Here is a 19,581-nt window from a genome sequence, read left to right as displayed (position 1 = left end):
CACTTGCCTGGGGCCCCTTCTGGACTGGGCCAGGAAGCCAGAGCCGCCAGCCTCCGCCAAGTCTACACCGCTCACCACTGAGGCGCAGGATCCTGTACCTACTCAGCCTCAGCGTGTCCATGTGCTCCTCTCTCCACCTGTCCTGCACGGGCTTTGGGGAAGACAGGAGTGTGAACACACACACACACACACACACACACACACACACACGTGTGCCTGCGCACTCCCATGCTCGTCCCGGGACGCCAGCTCACTTGTCTTTGTAGATGGCTATGGGACACAGGTGCATTGCGCCTGTGGCCATTACACATTCTTCCCAAGAAGACTAGTGATTTACTGAAGGGCCTTCCGACCAGAGAATTAACTTCAGGCTGAACAGCCAGGTGCACCTGCGGCAGCCCCACCACCCCCGCCCAACAACACCGCGTGGGGCAGGGGCAGGGGCTCTCATCGCCCCTGGTGCGCACCTGCAAAGCCGGGGCGTATGTGAGCACAAGGCTGGTCTCTTGTCTCTCCTGCAGCTGTGAGCTGATGTCAAACAGGAACAGCTGTGCAGGGGAACGCGTGAAGGGCCAGCGCTAGGGCCAGCGCTCGGGCGGCGCCCGGCACGGAGATGGCCGTCTGTTTGGACACCCCTCCCAACCAGGGAGTGGCTCTGGGCTCCAGGCCCTGGCTAGCTACCTGCTGGATCTGGCTCCAGTTTTAGGATCCTTAAACACACGGGATCAGTGGATGTGGGGGACCAGGCGAGGGGCCGCCTCCTGCCGCTGCCCAGAGGATGCGGTGCTGGGTCCCTGCTGATAAGCGAGCCCTGCAGGCCCGGGGCCTCTCCCTGGGGGCCGCCCCAGGCAGGGTTTGAGACAGTCCTAACACGCTCTCCAGAAAGCCTGTAAGCCCTCGGCCTCAGGAATGGGGGCCATTCTGGTGGTCTCCGGGGTGAGCACACAGTGGGGAGCTGGTGTTTAACGGGCACAGAGTGTCAGTTTTGCCAGACGGATGGCAGTGAGGGTGGCCCAGCACTGTGGATGCCACCAGACCCAACACTGGAAAATGGTAGCCACGGCCGTTTCTATTCTGTGTGTTTTCCCTTGGCGAAATCAATCCATCACTTAGCCTGCATGTCTGTGCTGCCCGGTGCCAGGGGCCCAGGGACGCGGCTGCCTCCACCTCCTCCCAGCAGTGCCTCCAGCCTCTGCTGCTTGTCCAGAAGCTGCCCAGAGCGAGAGACCACCCTGGGGGGTGGGGGTGGGGGGTGAGACCCTGGCCCTCTGCCCTTCACCACAGCCCCATGGAAGGTATGACCTGCATTTGCCAATCAGCCCCCCAGGGGGCGCTGCAGCAGCCTCTCTGAGCCGGTGAAGGCGTTTGGTTGGTTTCTGTTTGCTCCTCCGAGCCTGCACTTTGCAGATTCTCCTGCCTGCGGCGCCTCTTCTCCATCCAGGCAGCGCTGGGGTGGGGGTGGGGGTGGGGGTGGGGTGGGGTCCAGCCTGGGGCTCCAGTGGGCAGTTGCCTCTCTGAGGCCCTCCAACACATCTTTGAGTTTCCTTACTTCTTTTCATCCACTTGAGAGGCAGAATCCATCTGCTGGCCCACTCCATCCACCTCCCCCCACCCCCTCCAATGCCGGCAGCAGCCAGTAATGAGCCAGAACTAAAACCAGGAGCCGGAAACTCCACCCAGGTCTCCCACATGGGTGGCAGGACCGGAAGTGCTTGAGCCGGCACTGTGGCCTCCTAAGAGGGATTAGTGGGGAGCTGGATGGAAGCGGAAGAGCTGCGACTCGCAGGAACTGGCGTGTTGACATGGGGCATGGGCAGCCCTACTGCCCACGCCACGACACCCGTCACCTGCAGCACACTCTTTGCCCTATCCCTGCCCCCATTCTGTGGCCTTGGCGATCACAGGGCTGCTTTCCGGCAGTGAGAAGAGATAGGGGACAGCTGTTTCGCTTTGCTCAGACGGGCTTGGGTTCAGATCCTGGCTCAGCCAGTTGCTGGGTACAGAGCATTGGCAAGTTACTGATGTGGGCTATTCCTCTGTTTCCTTATCTCTCAAATGGGAGTAATAAAAGCTTCCTTGGTGTTGTTACAGGGTTAAGACTGAGTTACTCCAGGGCTGTGTCAGGGCGGGCAGCCCAGGCTCTGGGGCCAGGCTGGGCGTGGCCACAGGCACGTGACTCAGTATCTTTGTGCCTCTTCCCGCTTCTGTGAAATGGGGACAGTGCCTGTCATCTACCCCGCAGGGATGGTGTGCTGGCACACTTAATCCAGGGAAGTTCTTAGCCTGCTGTCTGCACAGAGGCAGTGCTCGATAAATGTCAAGCCATTATAGTCACTTAAAACAATATTCCAGAACACATGCCAAAAATCTATAGCTAAAATAGTGTGCAAAAATCAAGCTCACACACACACAATGGCCAAAGTCACTTTACAAAGTTTAAAAGACACTTCAAAATAAACACTTCTGTGCCCCCAAAAGAAATAAGGCAAATCCGCAAAGTGAGAAAAATTTATGGAGCACGCGGGAACAAAAACCAGTATGGGCCAAGATGAATGAGACTTGTGGGCACATGGCAAGCACTTATGAAAGTACTCCCGCGTCTGGGTAGAAGCTGTGCTCCTACTATGCTCCGTGCACACGCTTCCATTCCAGGGCCTCCCCAGCTCTCCCCAGCGCGTGGTGCATCTCAGTCGGCCACGGTGCAAGGCAGTGTAGTATTCTGGTTACGTTCTGATCAGTGTGCAATTTAGAGAAAGACACAGAATCAACAACACGGGCTGCTAGGAGTGAGCAGAAGAGCCAAGGTCGCCTCCTGCACGTGGCTCCGCCTCCTGCCGACGGCCGCTGTCCAAGGTCTTGCAGTGAGAACCCCGCGTGCTGGCATCTGTCTCTCTGGATTCTCCTTGGCAACAGTGGTTAAAGGCAGCCGACTGACAGCTCAGAGCTGCAGGCAAAGCCCCGGCTCCACTCTGTGCCGCCTCGTGTCCTTCCAAGAAGAAGCAAGTCTGTTGGCAGCCAAAGCAGGTGTCGCTATGAAACATCGGCGTCAGTTCTGGGGTGGCCAGTGGTTTGAAGGTGCTGTGTGCCAGGCAGCCCCAGGCAAAGGAGCTGCAAGGCCCGAGCTCGTCTGGGGCTCCCTCTATTCCGTAGGAGAGGAGGTGAAAGTTCAGAGTCTCCCACAGTTAGGCAGCGGCCATCCGGTGAGTTAGGATTAGAAGGTCTTGCGAGGATTAGGATTAGCTCTCTTCCAGTCATTGTCAGGAGCGAGGCAGTGTAAACGGGGTGCTCCTCAACGTTAACTATTTTTGAGTTTCTCTGGCAAAGGCGGCAAGCTGTAAATCAGAAGCCACTGGAGTGGGAGAATTAACTGTTGGTGAATTAGCCTTGCTCGCATCACGCTTGGATTCAATTCCAACAATTTGGCCAGTTCTCCACTTTTTCCAATTCACCCTTCATTGCTCAACATTTATTTAACACACAGAGGACTACCATGTCCTGGGGAGCCAACGGTGGACCATCACACACGGATGTGGCACACGGAGACAATTGTGGCACACGGAGGCGGAGCAGTGTGTTGTCACGGAGTCCGGGGAGCCCTTGCCTGGGGAGGGTGGCAGGGGTGGGCAGGGGAACTCCTGGGAGAAATGGCCTGCAAATGAGGACTTAGCCAGGCGGAGGGGTTGGAGGGGGCACTCAGAGACTTAGTGTCTCACAATCGGATTCGCCTTTGCCTTTGACTGGGGAATGAGAACTGATGTCTTCCAGCAGTGAGAGGCAGCTCAGCGCTGGTGGGATCAGAGTGTGCGGAGAGCGGGGAAACAGGGCAGAGGAAAGAGAGCCCCACGGGGCTGAGTCAAGGACTTAGGGCTTGATGCTGCAGCTAGACAATGTGTTCAGCAACATTTGCCACACGTGGGCATCGGTCGCCGTGGACTGCAGATCTTCCTTCAGTGCAATGGTGAGCCTAGCACGAAGCATCTAAGAGCTCCAACACGGACCGGCCCTCCTAACGCAGGGACCTCTCTCTCTCTCTCTCTCTTTTTTAAAGATTTATTTTATTTATTTGAAAGGCAGAGTTACAGAGAGAGGTAGAGACAGAGAGAGAGGTCTTCCATCCACTGGTTCACTCCCCAGATGGCTGCAATGGCCGGCCAGAAGCCGATCCAAAGCCAGGAGCCAGGAGCTTCTTCCAGGTCTCCCACGTGAGTGCAGGGGCCCAAGGACTTGGGCCATCTTCTACTGCTTTCCCCGGCCATAGCAGAGAGCTGGATCAGAAGAGGAGCAGCTGGGACTTGAACCAGCATCCATATGGGATGCCGGCGCTTCAGGCCAGGGCTTTAACCCGCTGTGCCACAGCACCGGTCCCGGGACCACTCTCAATCTTCAGAGCTGTGACAAGTCTGAATAAGAACTGTCGCCTTGCTGTATAGGAATGCCAAGGTAGACTCACGCTGCGTCTGACACCTGTGGCAGTTAAATGAGAACTATCTAGAAGTGGTCTTTTGGCATAGTGGTTAAGGCCCCATTCAGATGCCCACGTTGCACGTTAGAACGCCTGAGTTCAAGTCCCAGCTCCACTTCTGATTGCAGCTCCTCACTAACGCACACCCCGAGAGGCAGCACATGATGCCTTACGTACTTGGGTCCCTGCCACCCACATGGGAGACCTGGCTTGAGTTCTCAGCTCCTGACCTCAACCTGGTGCAGCCCCGGCCATTGTGGACATTTGCAGAGTAAGCCAGTAGATGAAGTTCTTTCTGTCTCTGTCTGTCAGATGAAATAATAAATATTTTTATTTAAAAAATTTTTATTTATTTATTTATTTTACAGGCAGAGTTAGACAGTGAGAGAGAGAGACAGAGAGAAAGGTCTTCCTTCTGTTGGTTCACCCCCTCAAATGGCTGCTATGGCAGGCGCACTGTGCCGATCTGAAGCCAGGAGCCAGGTGCTTCTCCTGGTCTCCCATGGGGTGCAGGGCCCAAGCACTTGGGCCGTCCTCCACTGCCTTCCTGGGCCACAGCAGAGAGCTGGCCTGGAAGAGGGGCAACCGGGACAGAATCCGGTGCCCCAACCGGGTCTAGAACCCGAAGTGCTGGCGCCGCAGGTGGAGGATTAGCCTAGTGAGCCACAGCACCGGCCATAATAAATATTTTTAAAAATGATAAATACCTACAGGATGGATTAGGCAGTAAGGGCTTACAAGACTCTTAAGTAGAAAAACACTCATGAGTGTAGAGGAGAAACACATAGACCTGCACATAGACCTGCACATAGAATACAGGAGAAATTTTTTTCTATTTCCCAGGGGAAAAAATAGAACCAAGGAGAACAAACTTTGATGTTTCACATCCTTGGGACGTATCCTGTGTGGGCTTTCCTTTTGTTAATGCTTCTATGAGCTTGTGATGAAAGCTTGGGGAACATCTGTTGATTTTATAAGCAGATAACAATACTTTGTACTCTATGCAAAGACATTCAAACGCTTAGTCTTAGGAACATTATTTTATTTCATCAAAACGGCAAAAAAAATCTTTACTGGCCTTTATCTGAGTGGTCCTTTTGAGTTGTACACAGGTTAAAAAGAGGTAAGGAGTGGAAAAAATAGAACAAAACCTCAAAGTTGAGGTTTTCAGTTAATACTAAGTAATATGTGGTATATACCATTCTGAAACCTACATATTCAACTTTGGCATTGCCTCCTGCCTCTCTTAACATTGCCTTTCCTAAGGATGTTAGAATACAAGCAACATAGAACAGTGTTCAAAATTAAGTTAGTCCAAAATAACAGCATTTGCATTGGTAGAGAAGGAGTTAACATGGGTAGGCTGTCAGTGTTGGAAAAGTGTGTGTGTGTGTGTGTGTGTGTGTGTGTGTTTTAAATAAGACTTTCAACAAGATTTCTTTCAGAGTTTTGGACTCATCACTGGCTGCTCAGAACATAGCTTTCGTGGTCTGGTTCACAGTTCTCAAGTCCTCCCCTTCCGGGGCTGCCCAGGGGTACGTCCTGCGCCCTCGGACAGAGGTCACAGTGCACGCCAGGCGTGGGCCTCCTACACCGCCTCCAGACTCACATCTGTGTCTGTGAGACGGGCGCCAGCGAGGGGTAGAGGTCGTTCTTTTCTGGGTTCTTTTTCTTCTCATCTTCTTCAAACTGAGCCTCGATCTCGGCCGGGTTGACATACGTATAGAATCGAGCCATGATGGCAAATATGACACAGACGACCAGGAGCAGGGCGGCAAAGAGGATGTACTCGGCCCACTTAGCAGCAGGTGGAGTTGGTGCAGGGAGAACGGAGACAAGACAGGTCACATTGGGGTAGATACTGCATGGGTGTTTGCTTGTTATGTCTAAACAGAAAGCGCTTTGAAATTAAACTGCTCTGGCAAGTTGGTGGACAGCCAACTCCGAGACTGAGTGCCCGGCATTTCATGAATGTCCAAACGGATGGATGACCATTTTCTAACAGTACTGGGGTACAGAAGCACAAGGCTTTTTGAAAAATATAATTTCTAAGAAACCCATCTTAGGACGTGTCCCTGGCCCTGGGAGGAAGGGGACCAGGAGACCTCTAAGGAGTACCCTGGAGGCAAAAAGAATGTGCTGAACTTCGCCGAGACAAGACACCCACCCCTGAGCTCATGAGCACGTGGCATTCGCACACCGCCAAGGGTACCTGTTGCAGGAAATAATGCACCCGATGGTGTAACCAGCCACTCCCTAGCACGGGCATCCTCTAGGTTATTGTGTGAAAGATAGCTCCCATTTAATTGTAGGTGGAATCATTATAACCACCTCTAGACTGACTTTAACTTCATGTCTTCTAGAAGTTTCTGGATAACGGGCTTGGTTTGGGGCTGTTCAGCTGCATTCACTGGCATAAACCACAATGGGGTGCCTGCATGTTAACCCAGTCCAGCTCCTTTGGTTGTGAGTTGCCCACTGTATAATACCAACTAGAAATAAGGTCAGTCCGCGCACCCCTCCCTGACTTGTCTGGTGATTTTATCCAGCTATTGGCCCCCGTGACCACGTCAACACAGAGAGCTGGGGTGGGCGGTGTGATGGGCCGTTGACAGCTAAGACACAGGTGCACACCAGCTCCTACCTGCTTGTTGATCTGGCCCGCGCCGGCCACGATGAGCACAATGATGTTGCCCACAGCCACCGTCAGCAGCCACCCGGCCTGCAGCACCGACTTCATGTTGGAAGGAGCCTGCGGAAGCAGAGTGGAGGAGTCCCCATCAGAACTCGCTGCCTTAACGCGCTCCACCCTACAGACACATCAGGTCAGGCCAGTTAAATAGGAAAGGGGCCCGAGACCCCGGAACACTCCCATTGTATGCATAAGACCTGCGTGTGCAGACACGAGTCTCTAGGGCTGTGCCCTCCAGTTACTCTCCTGGCTAAATGGACACATCCACAGGTGAACAGGCTCTGTGTCTGCAGGGGAGGCTCCCAACAGAGCCGCGCACACGGCCTGCCCTTCCCCCAGCTGGAGGCGCCGTCTGGTCTGCACACTGGATCCTCTGCAGCCTCTCTCTGCCTGTCCCGGTAGCCTCTCCCCAGACCCATGTCACATGAATCATGCCATCTCCCTTCCTAGACTGGGAGGCCGCCTCAGAAGGCATCATCCAGCTCCTCTGGGCTATCTTTTCTACCTAAGTGGGGAGCACTTAGCACTGTGGGGGTACAATAAATGTAACCATAGTTTGGGACAAAATCATGCAGCGATTTAACTTGCTTATCAACACAAGCTGCCTCATTGGTCTAATATACTCAAAAGCAATAACACTTCTTAGCTTCTCCTTAAGGTAGGCGTTGGCTGTGTTTTCTGGGAACTATAAGAGACCTCAGCCGAACCTTGAATGTAACAAGGGACAGAGATGTGTAAATGAGCGTGTGTGTGTGTGTGTGTGTGTGTGTGTATGTGGACAGCTGGTGCTGTCTGGTTGTTCGGGAATTAGAATCTGCTGAACACGACGCCCCGGCAGTGGTCACTGACACAGTTTTCCTGCGTAGGACTCAGAATCGCTAGTGCGTGACTGTGGGCTACGGACACAGCTGGGTAAGGCCAAGCATGGTTAACATCTGGGAAGACGGAGTTCTGTGGAAGACGCCAGGGCGCTCTCTGGAATCCTGTACAACTGTGGACATGCAGCTATCCCGTTAGGAAGGCAGGGGGTGGCGGGACGACCGAGACACCTGAGAATAGGAGAACTCCAGGCCCGTGATGGAGAAGACCACCTCGCCAGAGGTGATGAGGAAGTACTGTGGGATTTGCCAAGCCATGTTCATTGTGTTGGGCGGAATATCTTCAAACTCCGTCACTTGGGGGCAGCCAGTAGCCTACACCGACGGGGCAAAAGTGGGGAGAAGAAGTTAGAGTTGAGGCAGCTTCTAGAATAACCACTGTTCAAACAAGCAAATCAAGTTCAACCTTCTAGACGTATACGACGCAGTCTGTCGAGGGAGCCCGCACTTTAACCACACACAAGCAAAGTCAGATATTATAGTTGGGATGGGGTGGCCTTGGTGGGGTTGGACAGCACATCCACCAGTCTTTTCCTCTTACATGGGAGAGGAGATTGGAAGTGGGGTTTGTTGAAAATATCATCATCTTTTAGAAGGTCTTAAAGCCCACATTAGTAGTCTATAAAGAAGCATCAAACGCTGGTCAACACGAACATTGAATCAGACTAAGCCTGTTTAACTTGAAATTCTAACAGTGAACTTGAGTCAATGCTGTTAAAGAATGAGCAAAGAGTCAAATTAACTCCCAGTGCACTTGGAGTACAAGTCCCGACACCGCTCTCGTTAAAGCACGAGTGGGTCGCGAGTGCCGGCAGGTGCAGCGCCCGTGAAGGTGAGATTTCTATCCAGGTGTGAGGGACTGGGCCGCTGACCTGGCTCGTGATCAGGTACGTGTACGCGCTGCCAAACTCCAGGTACGGAGACTCAAAGTCCCGCCTGCACTGCTCCGAGATGCCTGCCGAGCTGACGGTGAAGCCCTTTCTGTTTAGAGAGAGCACAATACGGATGGACAGTCTCGGTATTAAAAAGCCTTGAATGTATTTCTGTAACAACAGGAACTTGAAGGCGGGTACTTACACTCCAGAAGTGAAAAACTGATACTCGCTGGCATTGTAGCTGGCGATGTGTTCGTAAACTTTCCCGCTCATCGTGACGTTGATGGGCTGGCTGTAAGTGTTCACAAACCTGCAACAGAAAACCCTCTGTCTTCGGATGGAGTAACTTGTCCCGGGTCACAGGATGCACCCTTGAGGCTGGGCTGTGCTCTCTCTTGGGGCAATTTGAGAGGCTCACCAAGGATTTTTAGAGTGGAAAGGCAAAGAGTTAGCAACCCCAGGTTTGCCCCTCACTCTCCTCAGAGTGCAGCTAAAACCAGTTTATTCAACATAGCGTGTGTACATGCCAGGTACTGTTCGACACACTTTGCAGATACTACCTAGTTCGATGGTATTTTGGGATATTAAACAGGGACGGATATCGGTGTGATTCCTTCCCCGGCCTCTGTGGTCTTTGCCTCAGAAGATCTGGAGTTAAAGCATTGCAGGAGCAAACCCCAAGTCCTCCAGGACGAAAAGGACAGCCCCAAATGGCCTTCTGGGAGGAGAGGAGGGGCCCATCAGCGCCTTCTCTCGGGGAGGCCGGGCAGGGAAGAGCGGCAAAGATTGCAGAGGAAGAAGTGGGCCAATTCAGAGAGGGGGCCGGTTTCAAGTTACTGTCCTCGAGTGGTAGAGACCTGCGGGACCCTGGAGTGCCAGCAGCACCCTGCTGGAACATAGCGAGGAGCAGAACACCTAGTAAGTCTGGGTCCTAGGTCCCAAGGCTTCCGGTCTTGGCAAAGTCTCTCAGGCCGCAGCCTCCCATGGCCCCAGCTGGCTTGTGGGCCTTCTCAGCCCAGACAGGTGGTGGACAGCATGGACAGATGATTAGAGGACCCTCCCTTTCATGTTCCAGGCCATGGAAGACCTCGAAACTCTATTTCCCTTGGGAAAAGGGGGGTGCTGCCCAAAATAAGACCAGTTGAGTCTTTCCTATCAAATGAGTGAACAAAGGCTTATAGCAGAGAATCCAGTGCAGAGAATAAGAAGTAATAATGCAGACATCTCAGTAGTGTAAAGAATAACTTAACCGTTACATTCAGTATCTGGCCAGTTCTCATCAGCTTTGTGACAACAAGTGACATGGATCAAATTCTAAGTATGGGGAGACTATTTCCATGAATTAAACTCAAGTCCTTAAGTCCTGAAGCATTCTACTTGCTGTGGTTTGATGGGTGATTAATGTAGAAAAGTAACAAAAAGTTGGATCAAGACAACCTAAGTACATACAATTAATACTCATAGTTCCCCAGACTGTAAACGCTGCCTTTATCAAAGATTCGGATCAGCCACTCAAAAGGGACTGAGCATGAGGGAAGGGGCCTGGCTTCTAACCCAGGAGCCGTAGGTTCTGAATCAATCCCACTGGACACTGGGAGACTCTTTTGTCTCAGGGCTGGTGGAGAAGAGAAGAAAGGAGCCCGAGAAACCTGCAGGGTCGCACCCATCTGCTGCGTCTTCACACGGCATAGAAGCAGCTGGAACGAAGCAGCTCCCATGCCCCAAGTCTCCGGACGGTGAGGGGAGTAGGCTCAAGTCCACCGCACTCTCACAGCGTGGACCAGGCACAGGGCCCGCCAGTCTGTCTCCTGTCCCTCCAGACTTGCCTGCTAGTTTATTTCAATGGCAGCAAAAAATACGACCCTCTGTGACTGGCTCTTCTTACTTAGCATATTCTATATAATTAATTTCAAATTGACTTTAATTTTAATTTATTCCAAAGGCAGAGAAAGAGAGAGAGAGAGAGAGCAAGCTTCCATCTGCTGGTTCACTCCCCAAAAGCTGTAACAGCCAGGATCCAGTCAGGATTCAGTCCAGGTCTCCCACAGGGGTGGCAGGAACCCAACTATTTGAGCTATTACCTGCTGCCTCCCAGGCTATACATTAGCAGGAAGCTGGAACCAAAGGTGGAGCCAAGAATTGAACCCAAGCACTCTGTTAGCAGATGTGGGCATCCCAAGCAGCGTCGTAAGTTCCCCCCAGCATAGCGTTCTCAAGGTTTATTCATAGTGTAGCATGTACCTGTTCTTCACTCCTTTTTATGACTGAATAATATTCATTGTATGGATACGCCACATTTTGTTAATTGGTTGCTCAGCATTTTCCCCCATATTTTGTCTTTGTGAATAATGTCATTAGAAACAACCACCTACAAGTTTTATGTGAACATACACTTCCATCGCTTCTGGGCATATACCTAGGAGTGAACTTGCTGAGTCATATGGGTTCACTCTATTCTTCAACATTTTGAAAACTGTCTTTCAAAGCAGCTGCACCATTTCATATGCCCTACAGCAGCGTGCGGTATAAGGGTTCTAATTTATCTGCATCCTCACAATACATGCAGCTGTCTATTTTTTTTTTAAATCAGCATCTAGTAGGTCTGAAGAGGGATTTCATTTTGCTTTTGGTTTGCTTTTCCATTTCCACCAAGACTAACAATATTGAGCGTCTTCCCCTGTGCTTGTGGCCATTTGTATATCGTCTTTGGAGGCTATCCTGGTACCAGCCTGCTTTCCCACTAGCAGTGCATGGGAGTTCCAGTCCCTTTGCAGGCTCACCAACACTTGGCACTGTCAGTTAAAAAGTTTTTACAGTCACCTAGTAGGTGTGTAACAGTAATTCATTGTGGTTTTAATTTATATTACCCTAATGGCCAATCTTTTGGACACCTTTTCATATGATTGCCCTTTTTATATGTTCTCTGGTGACATGTGTGTTTAACCTCTTGGTTTATTTTCTCATTATTGAGTTTTGAGAGTACTTTGTATATTCTTTTTTTTTAAGATTTATTTTATTTATTTGAAAGACAGAGTTACAGGGTAGGTAGAGCCAGAGAGAGAGAGAGAGAGAGAGAGAGAGAGAGAGAGAGAGGTCTTCCATCCACTGGTTCACTCCCTACATGGCTGCAACAGCCAGGGCTGGGCCAAGTCAAAGCCAGGAGCCAGGAGCTTCTTCCAGGTCTCCCACGTGGGTGCAGGGGCCCAAGGACTTGGGCCATCTTCCACTGCTTTCCCAGGCCATAGCAGAGAGCTGGATCAGAAGTGGGGCAGCCGGGTCTCAAACCAGTGCCCATATGGGATGCCGGTGTTGTAGGCCGCGGCTTTAAGCTGCTACGCCACAGCGCTGGCCTCACTTTGTATATTCTTATATGCAAATCTTTGTCAGATATGTGATTTGTAAGTATATTCTCCCAGTTTGTAGCTTATCTTTTCATTTTCTTAAGAATGAGACCAAGGGCTGGCACTGTGGCATAGCTGGTTAAAGCCCTGGCCTGAAGTACCGACATCCCATATGGTGCTGGTTCGAGTACCAGCTGCCCCTCTTCTAATCCAGCTCTCTGCTATGGCCTGGGAAAGCAGTGGAGGATGGCCCAAGTCCTTGGGCCCCTGCACCCGCGTAGGAGACCTGGATGAAGCTCCTGGCTCCTGGCTTCGGATCGTTACAGCTCCAGCCATTGCAGCCTTATGGGGAGTGAACCAATTGATGGAAGACCTCACTCTCACTTTCTCTCAGCCTCTCTCTGTAACTCTGTCTTTCAAATAACTAAAATAAATCTTTTAAAAAAAAGAATGAAACTGGCAGGACAAACGTTTTTCACTTTGATGAAGCCTCTCTGTGTAAGAATTTCATAAAAGAAGTGAAGGTTGGGTCAACCTCATTTTTTAAAATATGAATTTTCAAATGTTTCAACATCATTCCTTGAAAAGGCTTTCCACTGTGCTGTCTTTCATCTCTGACAACATATCAATTGGCTGGACGTGAGTGGCACTGTTTCTGGACTATTCCATTGATCCATGGGTCTCTTCCTTTGTCAACACCATTTGGTTTTAACTACCATAGCTTTATAGTTAAGTCTTAAAACTGGTAGCAGTATGAGTCTTTCAACTTGATTCTTTTTTAAAATTCTCTTGAGGGCCAGCGCCTTGGCTCACTAGGCTAATCCTCCACCTGTGGCACCGGCACACCGGGTTCTAGTCCCAGGTGGGGTGCCAGATTCTGTCCTGGTTGCTCCTCTTCCAGTCCAGCTCTCTGCTGTGGCCAGGGAGTGCAGTGGAGGATGGCCCAAGTGCTTGGGCCCTGCACCCCATAGGAGACCAGGATAGGCACCTGGCTCCTGCCTTTGGATCAGCGCAGTGCACTGGCCGTAGCAGCCATTTGGGGGGTGAACCAACGGCAAAAGGAAGACCTTTCTCTCTGTCTCTCTCTCACTGTCTGACTCTGCCTGTCAAAAAAAAAAAAAAAATTCTCTTGGCTATTGTAGTTCCTCTGACTTTCCAGAAAAATTTATAAAACCAGTTGGTCTATATCTATAACAATGGTGCTGTGATTCTGATAGGGATCAATCTGGGGAGAACTGGTGTCTGACTACATGATGTCACCCAACAAACACACACCGTTACTTTGTTCTTCACCGGCTTCTTGCCTAAACATTCTATAGTTTTCAGCAGCCAGATCCTGCACTTATTTTGTGAGATATATACCTACATATTTCACATTTTGGAGGGAGATGTCCAAACAACAAAATACTTTAACGATGCAGTCTCCAGCTGTCCACTAGAGACACGATGGACTGCTGTGGCCCTGGTATTCTGTGACCTCGACAAACTCACTTATCGGTTCTGTGAGCTGTTTTGGCACAGTTCTGGGGACCTTCTACATAGACAATTATCTGAGAGCAGGGGTAGTTTTAGCTCTTTCCAATCTAGGTGCTTTTATGGCTTTTCCTCGTCCCCTTGCTATGCTGCCCAGAGGGGTGCTCCGGTGAGTGGGGCGGGAGGGTGCGCACCTGACCTTGCTCCTGGTTTTCGGGGTGAGCATTCAGACTCCCACCATGAAGCGTGGGGTTAGCTTGGGGTTTCTGTATGCGTCCCTTGTTCAGCGTAAGGAACAATTTGTTCAGAATTTGAAAATCATGAATTGATGAATTTTTCTCAAATATTTCTCCTGCACCCATTTGATAAGATGATGTGGATTTTTCTCTTTAGTTTACCAAGAGGATGGATTATATTGGTTTTTCTTTTACACTGTGAGTTGGCCTCATGCTTCTGGGACAAACCCAGTTTCTCACTTCACACCCATGTTGGCGCTGGGCTTTCCCAGGACTGCTGCCTCCATCAGAAGCTGCTATGAGTTAAGTTTTCCAGAAATACACCTACCTGATTCCATTTTCTCCTTTGTCTGACTTCTGGGTCAGGCCGTCATTGACCTGAGAGAGAAAACAGTTTCATAAAACCTTTCCAACACTGATCTCTTAGGACGAGTTCCAACATTGCTGCCTTCGAGGGGAGCGACGCTGAAGCCACGTCTTCAACCCCAGTGCTCCTTAAGGGCAACAGGAGCCTGTGTGATTGCTGCCCTTCACTTGCCCGTGGGGCCGCCAAACAGCGCTCTCCAAGAATCGAGAAAGCACGCGACCAGCAGCAGTTCTGCAGCCCTTCGCTTCAACTCACTTTACTGAATGCCTGCAACGCGTCTTCTGGTTCAACTACGCCCTCAGAGCTTCTTTATATACAAACTTAATTACTTGAAAGTCAGAGTTACAGAGAGAGAGGGAGACAGAGAGAGGGGGAGAGAGAAAGAGAGAGAGAGAGGGAGGGAGATCATCCATCCTCTGGTTCACTCCCTAAATGGCTGCAACAGCCAGGGCTGGGCCAGGCCGAAGCCAGGAGCCAGCAGCTTCATTCTGGTCTCCCATGTGGGTGCAGGGAGCCAAGCACTTGGGTCATCTGCTACTGTTTTCCCAGGCCATTAGGAGGGAGTTGGATCAGAAGTGGAGCAGCCAGGACTCGAGCTGGTGCCCATATGGGATGCCGGCACTGCAGGCGGCAGCTTTACCCGCTACAGCACAGTGCCAGCCGCATCAGAGATTCTTTACACGCCAAGTGGAATATCTAGATGTCTATGCTTCCTTATCAGATATTTTACATGCATTTTATGGCTTTTTCCTGATATATAACCTATATATTTTTTAAAGGTTTATTTGAAAGTCAGAGTTACACGCAGAGAGAAGGAGAGGCAGAGAGAGAGAGAGGTCTTCCATCTGTTGGTTCATTCCTCAAGGCTGGTGCTTCACTGATCTGAAGCCAGGAGCCAGGAGCTTCCTCCAGGTCTCCCACATGGGTGCAGGGGCCCAAGCACTTGGGCCATCTTCCGCTGCTTTCCCAGGACATAGCAGGGAGCTGGATCGGAAGTGGTGCAGCCAAGTCTCGAACCAGCACCCATATGGGATGCCAGCACTGCAGGCGGCTTAACCTGCTACACCACAGCACTGGTAATCCCAAATATATTTTTTTAATCCCCTATATTTTTAAAGAGACTACTCTAATGTTGCAATTACTCAGTGCAAATGTTTTAAATTAATGTAATTAAAGATATAGTTAAAGCCAGTCTCAAAAAGTCTCTGAGAATGCACGTATGTGCGCTGTATGATTTGTGTGCACACAGATGCATGCTTGTGTGTATGCCTGTGAGAGTGCAGCCATGTGGGAGTGCCACGAAGCTCCTAGCTCCTGGCTTCAGCCTGGCCCAGCCCTGGCCCAGCCCTGGCCGCTGCGGCTATTTAGGGATTGAACCAATGGATGGGAGATCTCTCTCTCTCTCTCTCTCTCTCTCTCTCTCTCTCTCTTTCTCCCTCCCTCTCTCCCTCCCTCCCTCCCTCCTTCCCTCCCTCTCTCTGTAACTGTGCCTTTCAAGTGAATAAATAAATATTCTTTAAAAAAAAAACTTTAATGAATAGTAACCATTCCCATCCACCATTGGTAACTGGATATTAAATGACTTATGTTCTTGAAGAAGGAAGAAACTGAGGGTTACCTCATATCACGCGACATAGTGGTAAAACCGAGTCATCCTAAGACAAAGGCATCCCAAACAGCGAAGAGTCAAGTGCAGGCGTTCAGCCACTCACCACTCGGTAGTTATTGGGGGCCCACACCAGCAGGGTGTGGCGCTGGCCTGCCTCAAGGCTGGGTGTGATCATGGTGACTTGTGATCCGGAAGTGATGTTTATGCTTGTCAGTGTGTCTTCATTGAAAGTCATGAATTCATTCGTCTGGAGGTGGGCGAAAGGAGACTCGGTTAACCTCACAGAGTCTTGCTCTGCGCTGAACACAGCAAGGACACCTTAGGTGGCATCCCAAGTTCCAAGTCCCCATTCAGACACAGCAGACAATACCCTGGGGGCATTTGTCTGCCTGAGCCCAACACCCACCCTGAGGGACTCTGTCACTGAGTTTTCAGTTTGACCACAGGAAGCAGACTTTTCATCGAGTGCTCTATTTGGCTTGCTGAGAGCAAAGCCACGGGAATGATTTTGATCACTGGGCCAGGCGCAGCATCCGAGAAGAACAGCAGCCCTGGTGAGGATCCGCACTGGGCTCCGCCAGCATCTGAGGCCACCGCTGATTTCTTCAAGGTTATTAGTGTGGTGGGATGCAAGGCAGCGCAAGAACAGGAACGGGACCGGTTAAATCCAATATCTGGACCTGCCCCGCAGGTGACATGCCCACGGCACACTCCCACTTACAACGACACAACTGCTCTAGACCACGCCAGATGTCCCTGTGGGGACAAAGTGATTGCCCCCTGATTAGAACCAGTGACCCGGCTCCCTGCCAGGAGAGGTGTGCTCCTACCCGCCAGCACAGCAACCTCACCCGAGGGCATTTCCCATGTACTGAGAACCAGTCTGCATTTTAAAAATGTATCTATTTGAAAGCAGAGATGCAGATAGAAGGAGCGAGAGATACAGAGAGAAGGGGAGAGAGGACTTCCATCTGCCAATTCACTCCCCAGATGGCTGCAAAGACTAGGGATGGGCCAGGCTGAAGCCAGGAGCCAGCAGCTTCTTCCAGGTCTCCTATGTGGGTGCAGGGGCCCAAGCACTCAGGCCATCTGCCACTGCTTTCCCATGTGCATAAGCAGAGAGCTGGATTGGAAGTGGTGCGGCCAGGACTTGAACCCATGTCCACAGGGGATGCAGGTACTGCAGGCCATGGTTTAACCCACTATGCCACAGCACCAGTCCCCCAAGTCTGCATTTAACAAGCTCTTCAAGTGACCTGCAGATCTGGTGAAGCTGGAGGCCACAGTGGCAACCAGACTGAGGCCTGGGGCTGGTGTTGTGGCATAGTGGGTAAAGCTGTCCCTGTGACGCCGGCATTCCATATGGGCACCGGTTAGTGTCCCAGCGGCTCCACACCCAATCCAGTTCCCTGCCAATGGGCCTGGGAAAAGCAGTGGAAGATGGCCCAAGTGTTTGGGCCCCTGCCATCCATGTGGGAGATCCGGATGAAGCTCCTGGCTCCTGTCTGTGGATCAGCCCAGCCCTGGTTGTTACAGCCACCTGGGGAATGAACCAATGAATGGAGGATCTCTCTCTCTCTCTCTCTCCTCTCTCTCTCTGTTTCTACCCTGCAACTCTGCCTTTCAAACAAACAGACAAACAAATATTTTAAAAGAGAGAGAAGGAGAGATTGAAGCCTTTCACTGCTCAGTTGGTCTTGGATATACCCAAGGACCAACTGAAGTCACTTCTTGCAATCCAATCGTGAATTCAGGTCAGAAGAGGGAAGAGGAGGCCGTTTCCTGCTACTTACTTGAGACATCTGGTTGAGCGTCACCGTCTGCCCAGGAAGAGAGATGATCATGTTCTCACTTCCTACATTCAGAACTTTAATTTGGACTTCATTGGCTTTGGGGAAGACAGGAAGAGTTTTCTGAGCAAAAGAACGGAGAAGTGGCAGTGAGCGCTTCAGCATTGCGCTGCAGGTGGGCGAGCCCAGACCCCGGCGTCTCTTTCCCTGTGGCCATCAAAAGCTGTGAGGGTGCAGAAATGACCCCTGGCCCCCAGCCCCCACTCCCACCCCACGCCTGACTGTCACTTAACTTCTCGGAACCCACAGGAAAAGACATTGGTGCAGAAACGGAAGTCGTTGGGAAGCATCTGCCCTTGGTCTTGCGGGGCTGCCTCCAGGTCAGAGGCAGCCAGGATCTGAAGCCCAGTGTCTGACGGGGTCAGGCTAAGCACAGCCCAAATGAGCGACCCTCACCAGGGTCCTCCCCTCTGGAGACCTGCGCCCTGGACTTGGGAGCCCTCCTCTCACAGGCGCTCTGTGCCCTTGTGCCTCCCACACCTCTGCTCAGTTTCTTTTTTCTACAATGCACTCCCTCCCCCTCCCCCTCCCCCTCCCCCTCCCCCTCCCCCTCTCCCTCTCCCTCTGTCTCTCTCTCTCTCTCTCTCAGCCTTTCAGGCAACGCATGGCTACTTTAGCCCATAATTCCTTTTCCCCAAAGCTGGCCTGTGCAACACAGAGCAAGCACACCCATGATCTTAGCAGCTTGGCTCACAATAGCCAAGTATTGGCCGGCGCCGCGGCTCACTAGGCTAATCCTCCACCTAGCGGCGCCGGCACACTGGGTTCTAGTCCCGGTCGGGGCGCCGGATTCTGTCCCGGTTGCCCCTCTTCCAGGCCAGCCCTCTGCTGTGGCCAGGGAGTGCAGTGGAGGATGGCCCAGGTGCTTGGGCCCTGCACCCCATGGGAGACCAGGAAAAGCACCTGGCTCCTGGCTCCTGCCATCGGATCAGCGCGGTACGCCGGCCGCAGCGCGCCGGCCGCGGCGGCCATTGGAGGGTGAACCAACGGCAAAGGAAGACCTTTCTCTCTGTCTCTCTCTCTCACTATCCACTCTGCCTGTCAAAAAATAAAAAAAATAAAAAAAAAATAAAAAACAATAGCCAAGTATTTGTGGCCAGATGCTTGGATAAACAACCAGTGGTTTGTCCATACAAGGGGATCTCATTCAGCCTTAAAAAGGCAGGGAATTCTGCATGTGCTACAACTTAGGAACTTTGAGGATATTATGCTGAGCGAAATTAGCCAGACACAGAAAGACTAACTTCCATGATTCTCCTTATACTGTCTGCCTAGAGTAGTCAAATTCTCAGAAGCAGAAGTAGAAAGGGGGTTGCCAGGGCTGGGGTCGGGGGAAGAATGGGGAGCTGCTGTTGAATGAGTACCGAGGCTCCGTTTTGCATGCTAAGTCTGGGGACGTTTGTGTTACGACGTTTATGCACTGAACGGCACACTTAGAAATGGTTATGATGGAAAAGTCTGAGTTACACCTATTTTGCCACAGTTAAACATTTGGAAAATTTAAAGTTAAAAGCAGAGATGGGCAGAAAGAGAGACAGAGATAAAGAAAGACAAGGCGAGAGGAAGGGAGGGTAAGAGGTAGAGGAGCGGGCGTGGACAGGGCGCCAGCCTCGGACGCCAGCTTCCTGCACGCTCAGTGCTCTGCTTCCGGGAGCTGGTCTCACTAGCAGCATTAGGAGTCCGGTGTATGCCACGGTGGGTCCCACGGATGTGTGGGCTGGCGTGGAAGTAAACCATGGAATCCAACGTGCGTTTTCCCACCAAAAGACAGCTTATATTGCAAGGGATGCTCACTTGG

At 51.4% G+C, this 19,581-nt stretch overlaps 1 protein-coding gene across 2 annotated transcripts in view; it reads right to left on the bottom strand.

The window, feature by feature from the left end:
* Window positions 1-5,487: 5,487 nt before the first annotated feature.
* SLC15A1 (solute carrier family 15 member 1) overlaps window positions 5,488-19,581 on the bottom strand; it is a 41,296-nt gene continuing 27,202 nt past the window's right edge. For both annotated transcript variants that reach the window (NM_001082337.1, XM_051849879.3), the window contains 8 exon segments: window positions 5,488-6,259; window positions 7,107-7,214; window positions 8,204-8,347; window positions 8,905-9,013; window positions 9,110-9,217; window positions 14,286-14,335; window positions 16,037-16,180; window positions 17,727-17,846. In NM_001082337.1, coding sequence (NP_001075806.1) covers window positions 6,068-6,259; window positions 7,107-7,214; window positions 8,204-8,347; window positions 8,905-9,013; window positions 9,110-9,217; window positions 14,286-14,335; window positions 16,037-16,180; window positions 17,727-17,846 — 975 coding nt within the window. In that variant the 3' untranslated portion in view covers window positions 5,488-6,067.

The sequence above is a fragment of the Oryctolagus cuniculus genome, chromosome 9 (assembly GCF_051225735.1).
Source record: "Oryctolagus cuniculus isolate XC-2025 breed Fujian yellow rabbit chromosome 9, ASM5122573v1, whole genome shotgun sequence".
NCBI lineage: Eukaryota > Metazoa > Chordata > Mammalia > Lagomorpha > Leporidae > Oryctolagus > Oryctolagus cuniculus.
The sequence above is the reverse complement of the archived record's forward strand: the minus strand, read 5'-3'. Positions and strand labels throughout refer to the sequence as shown.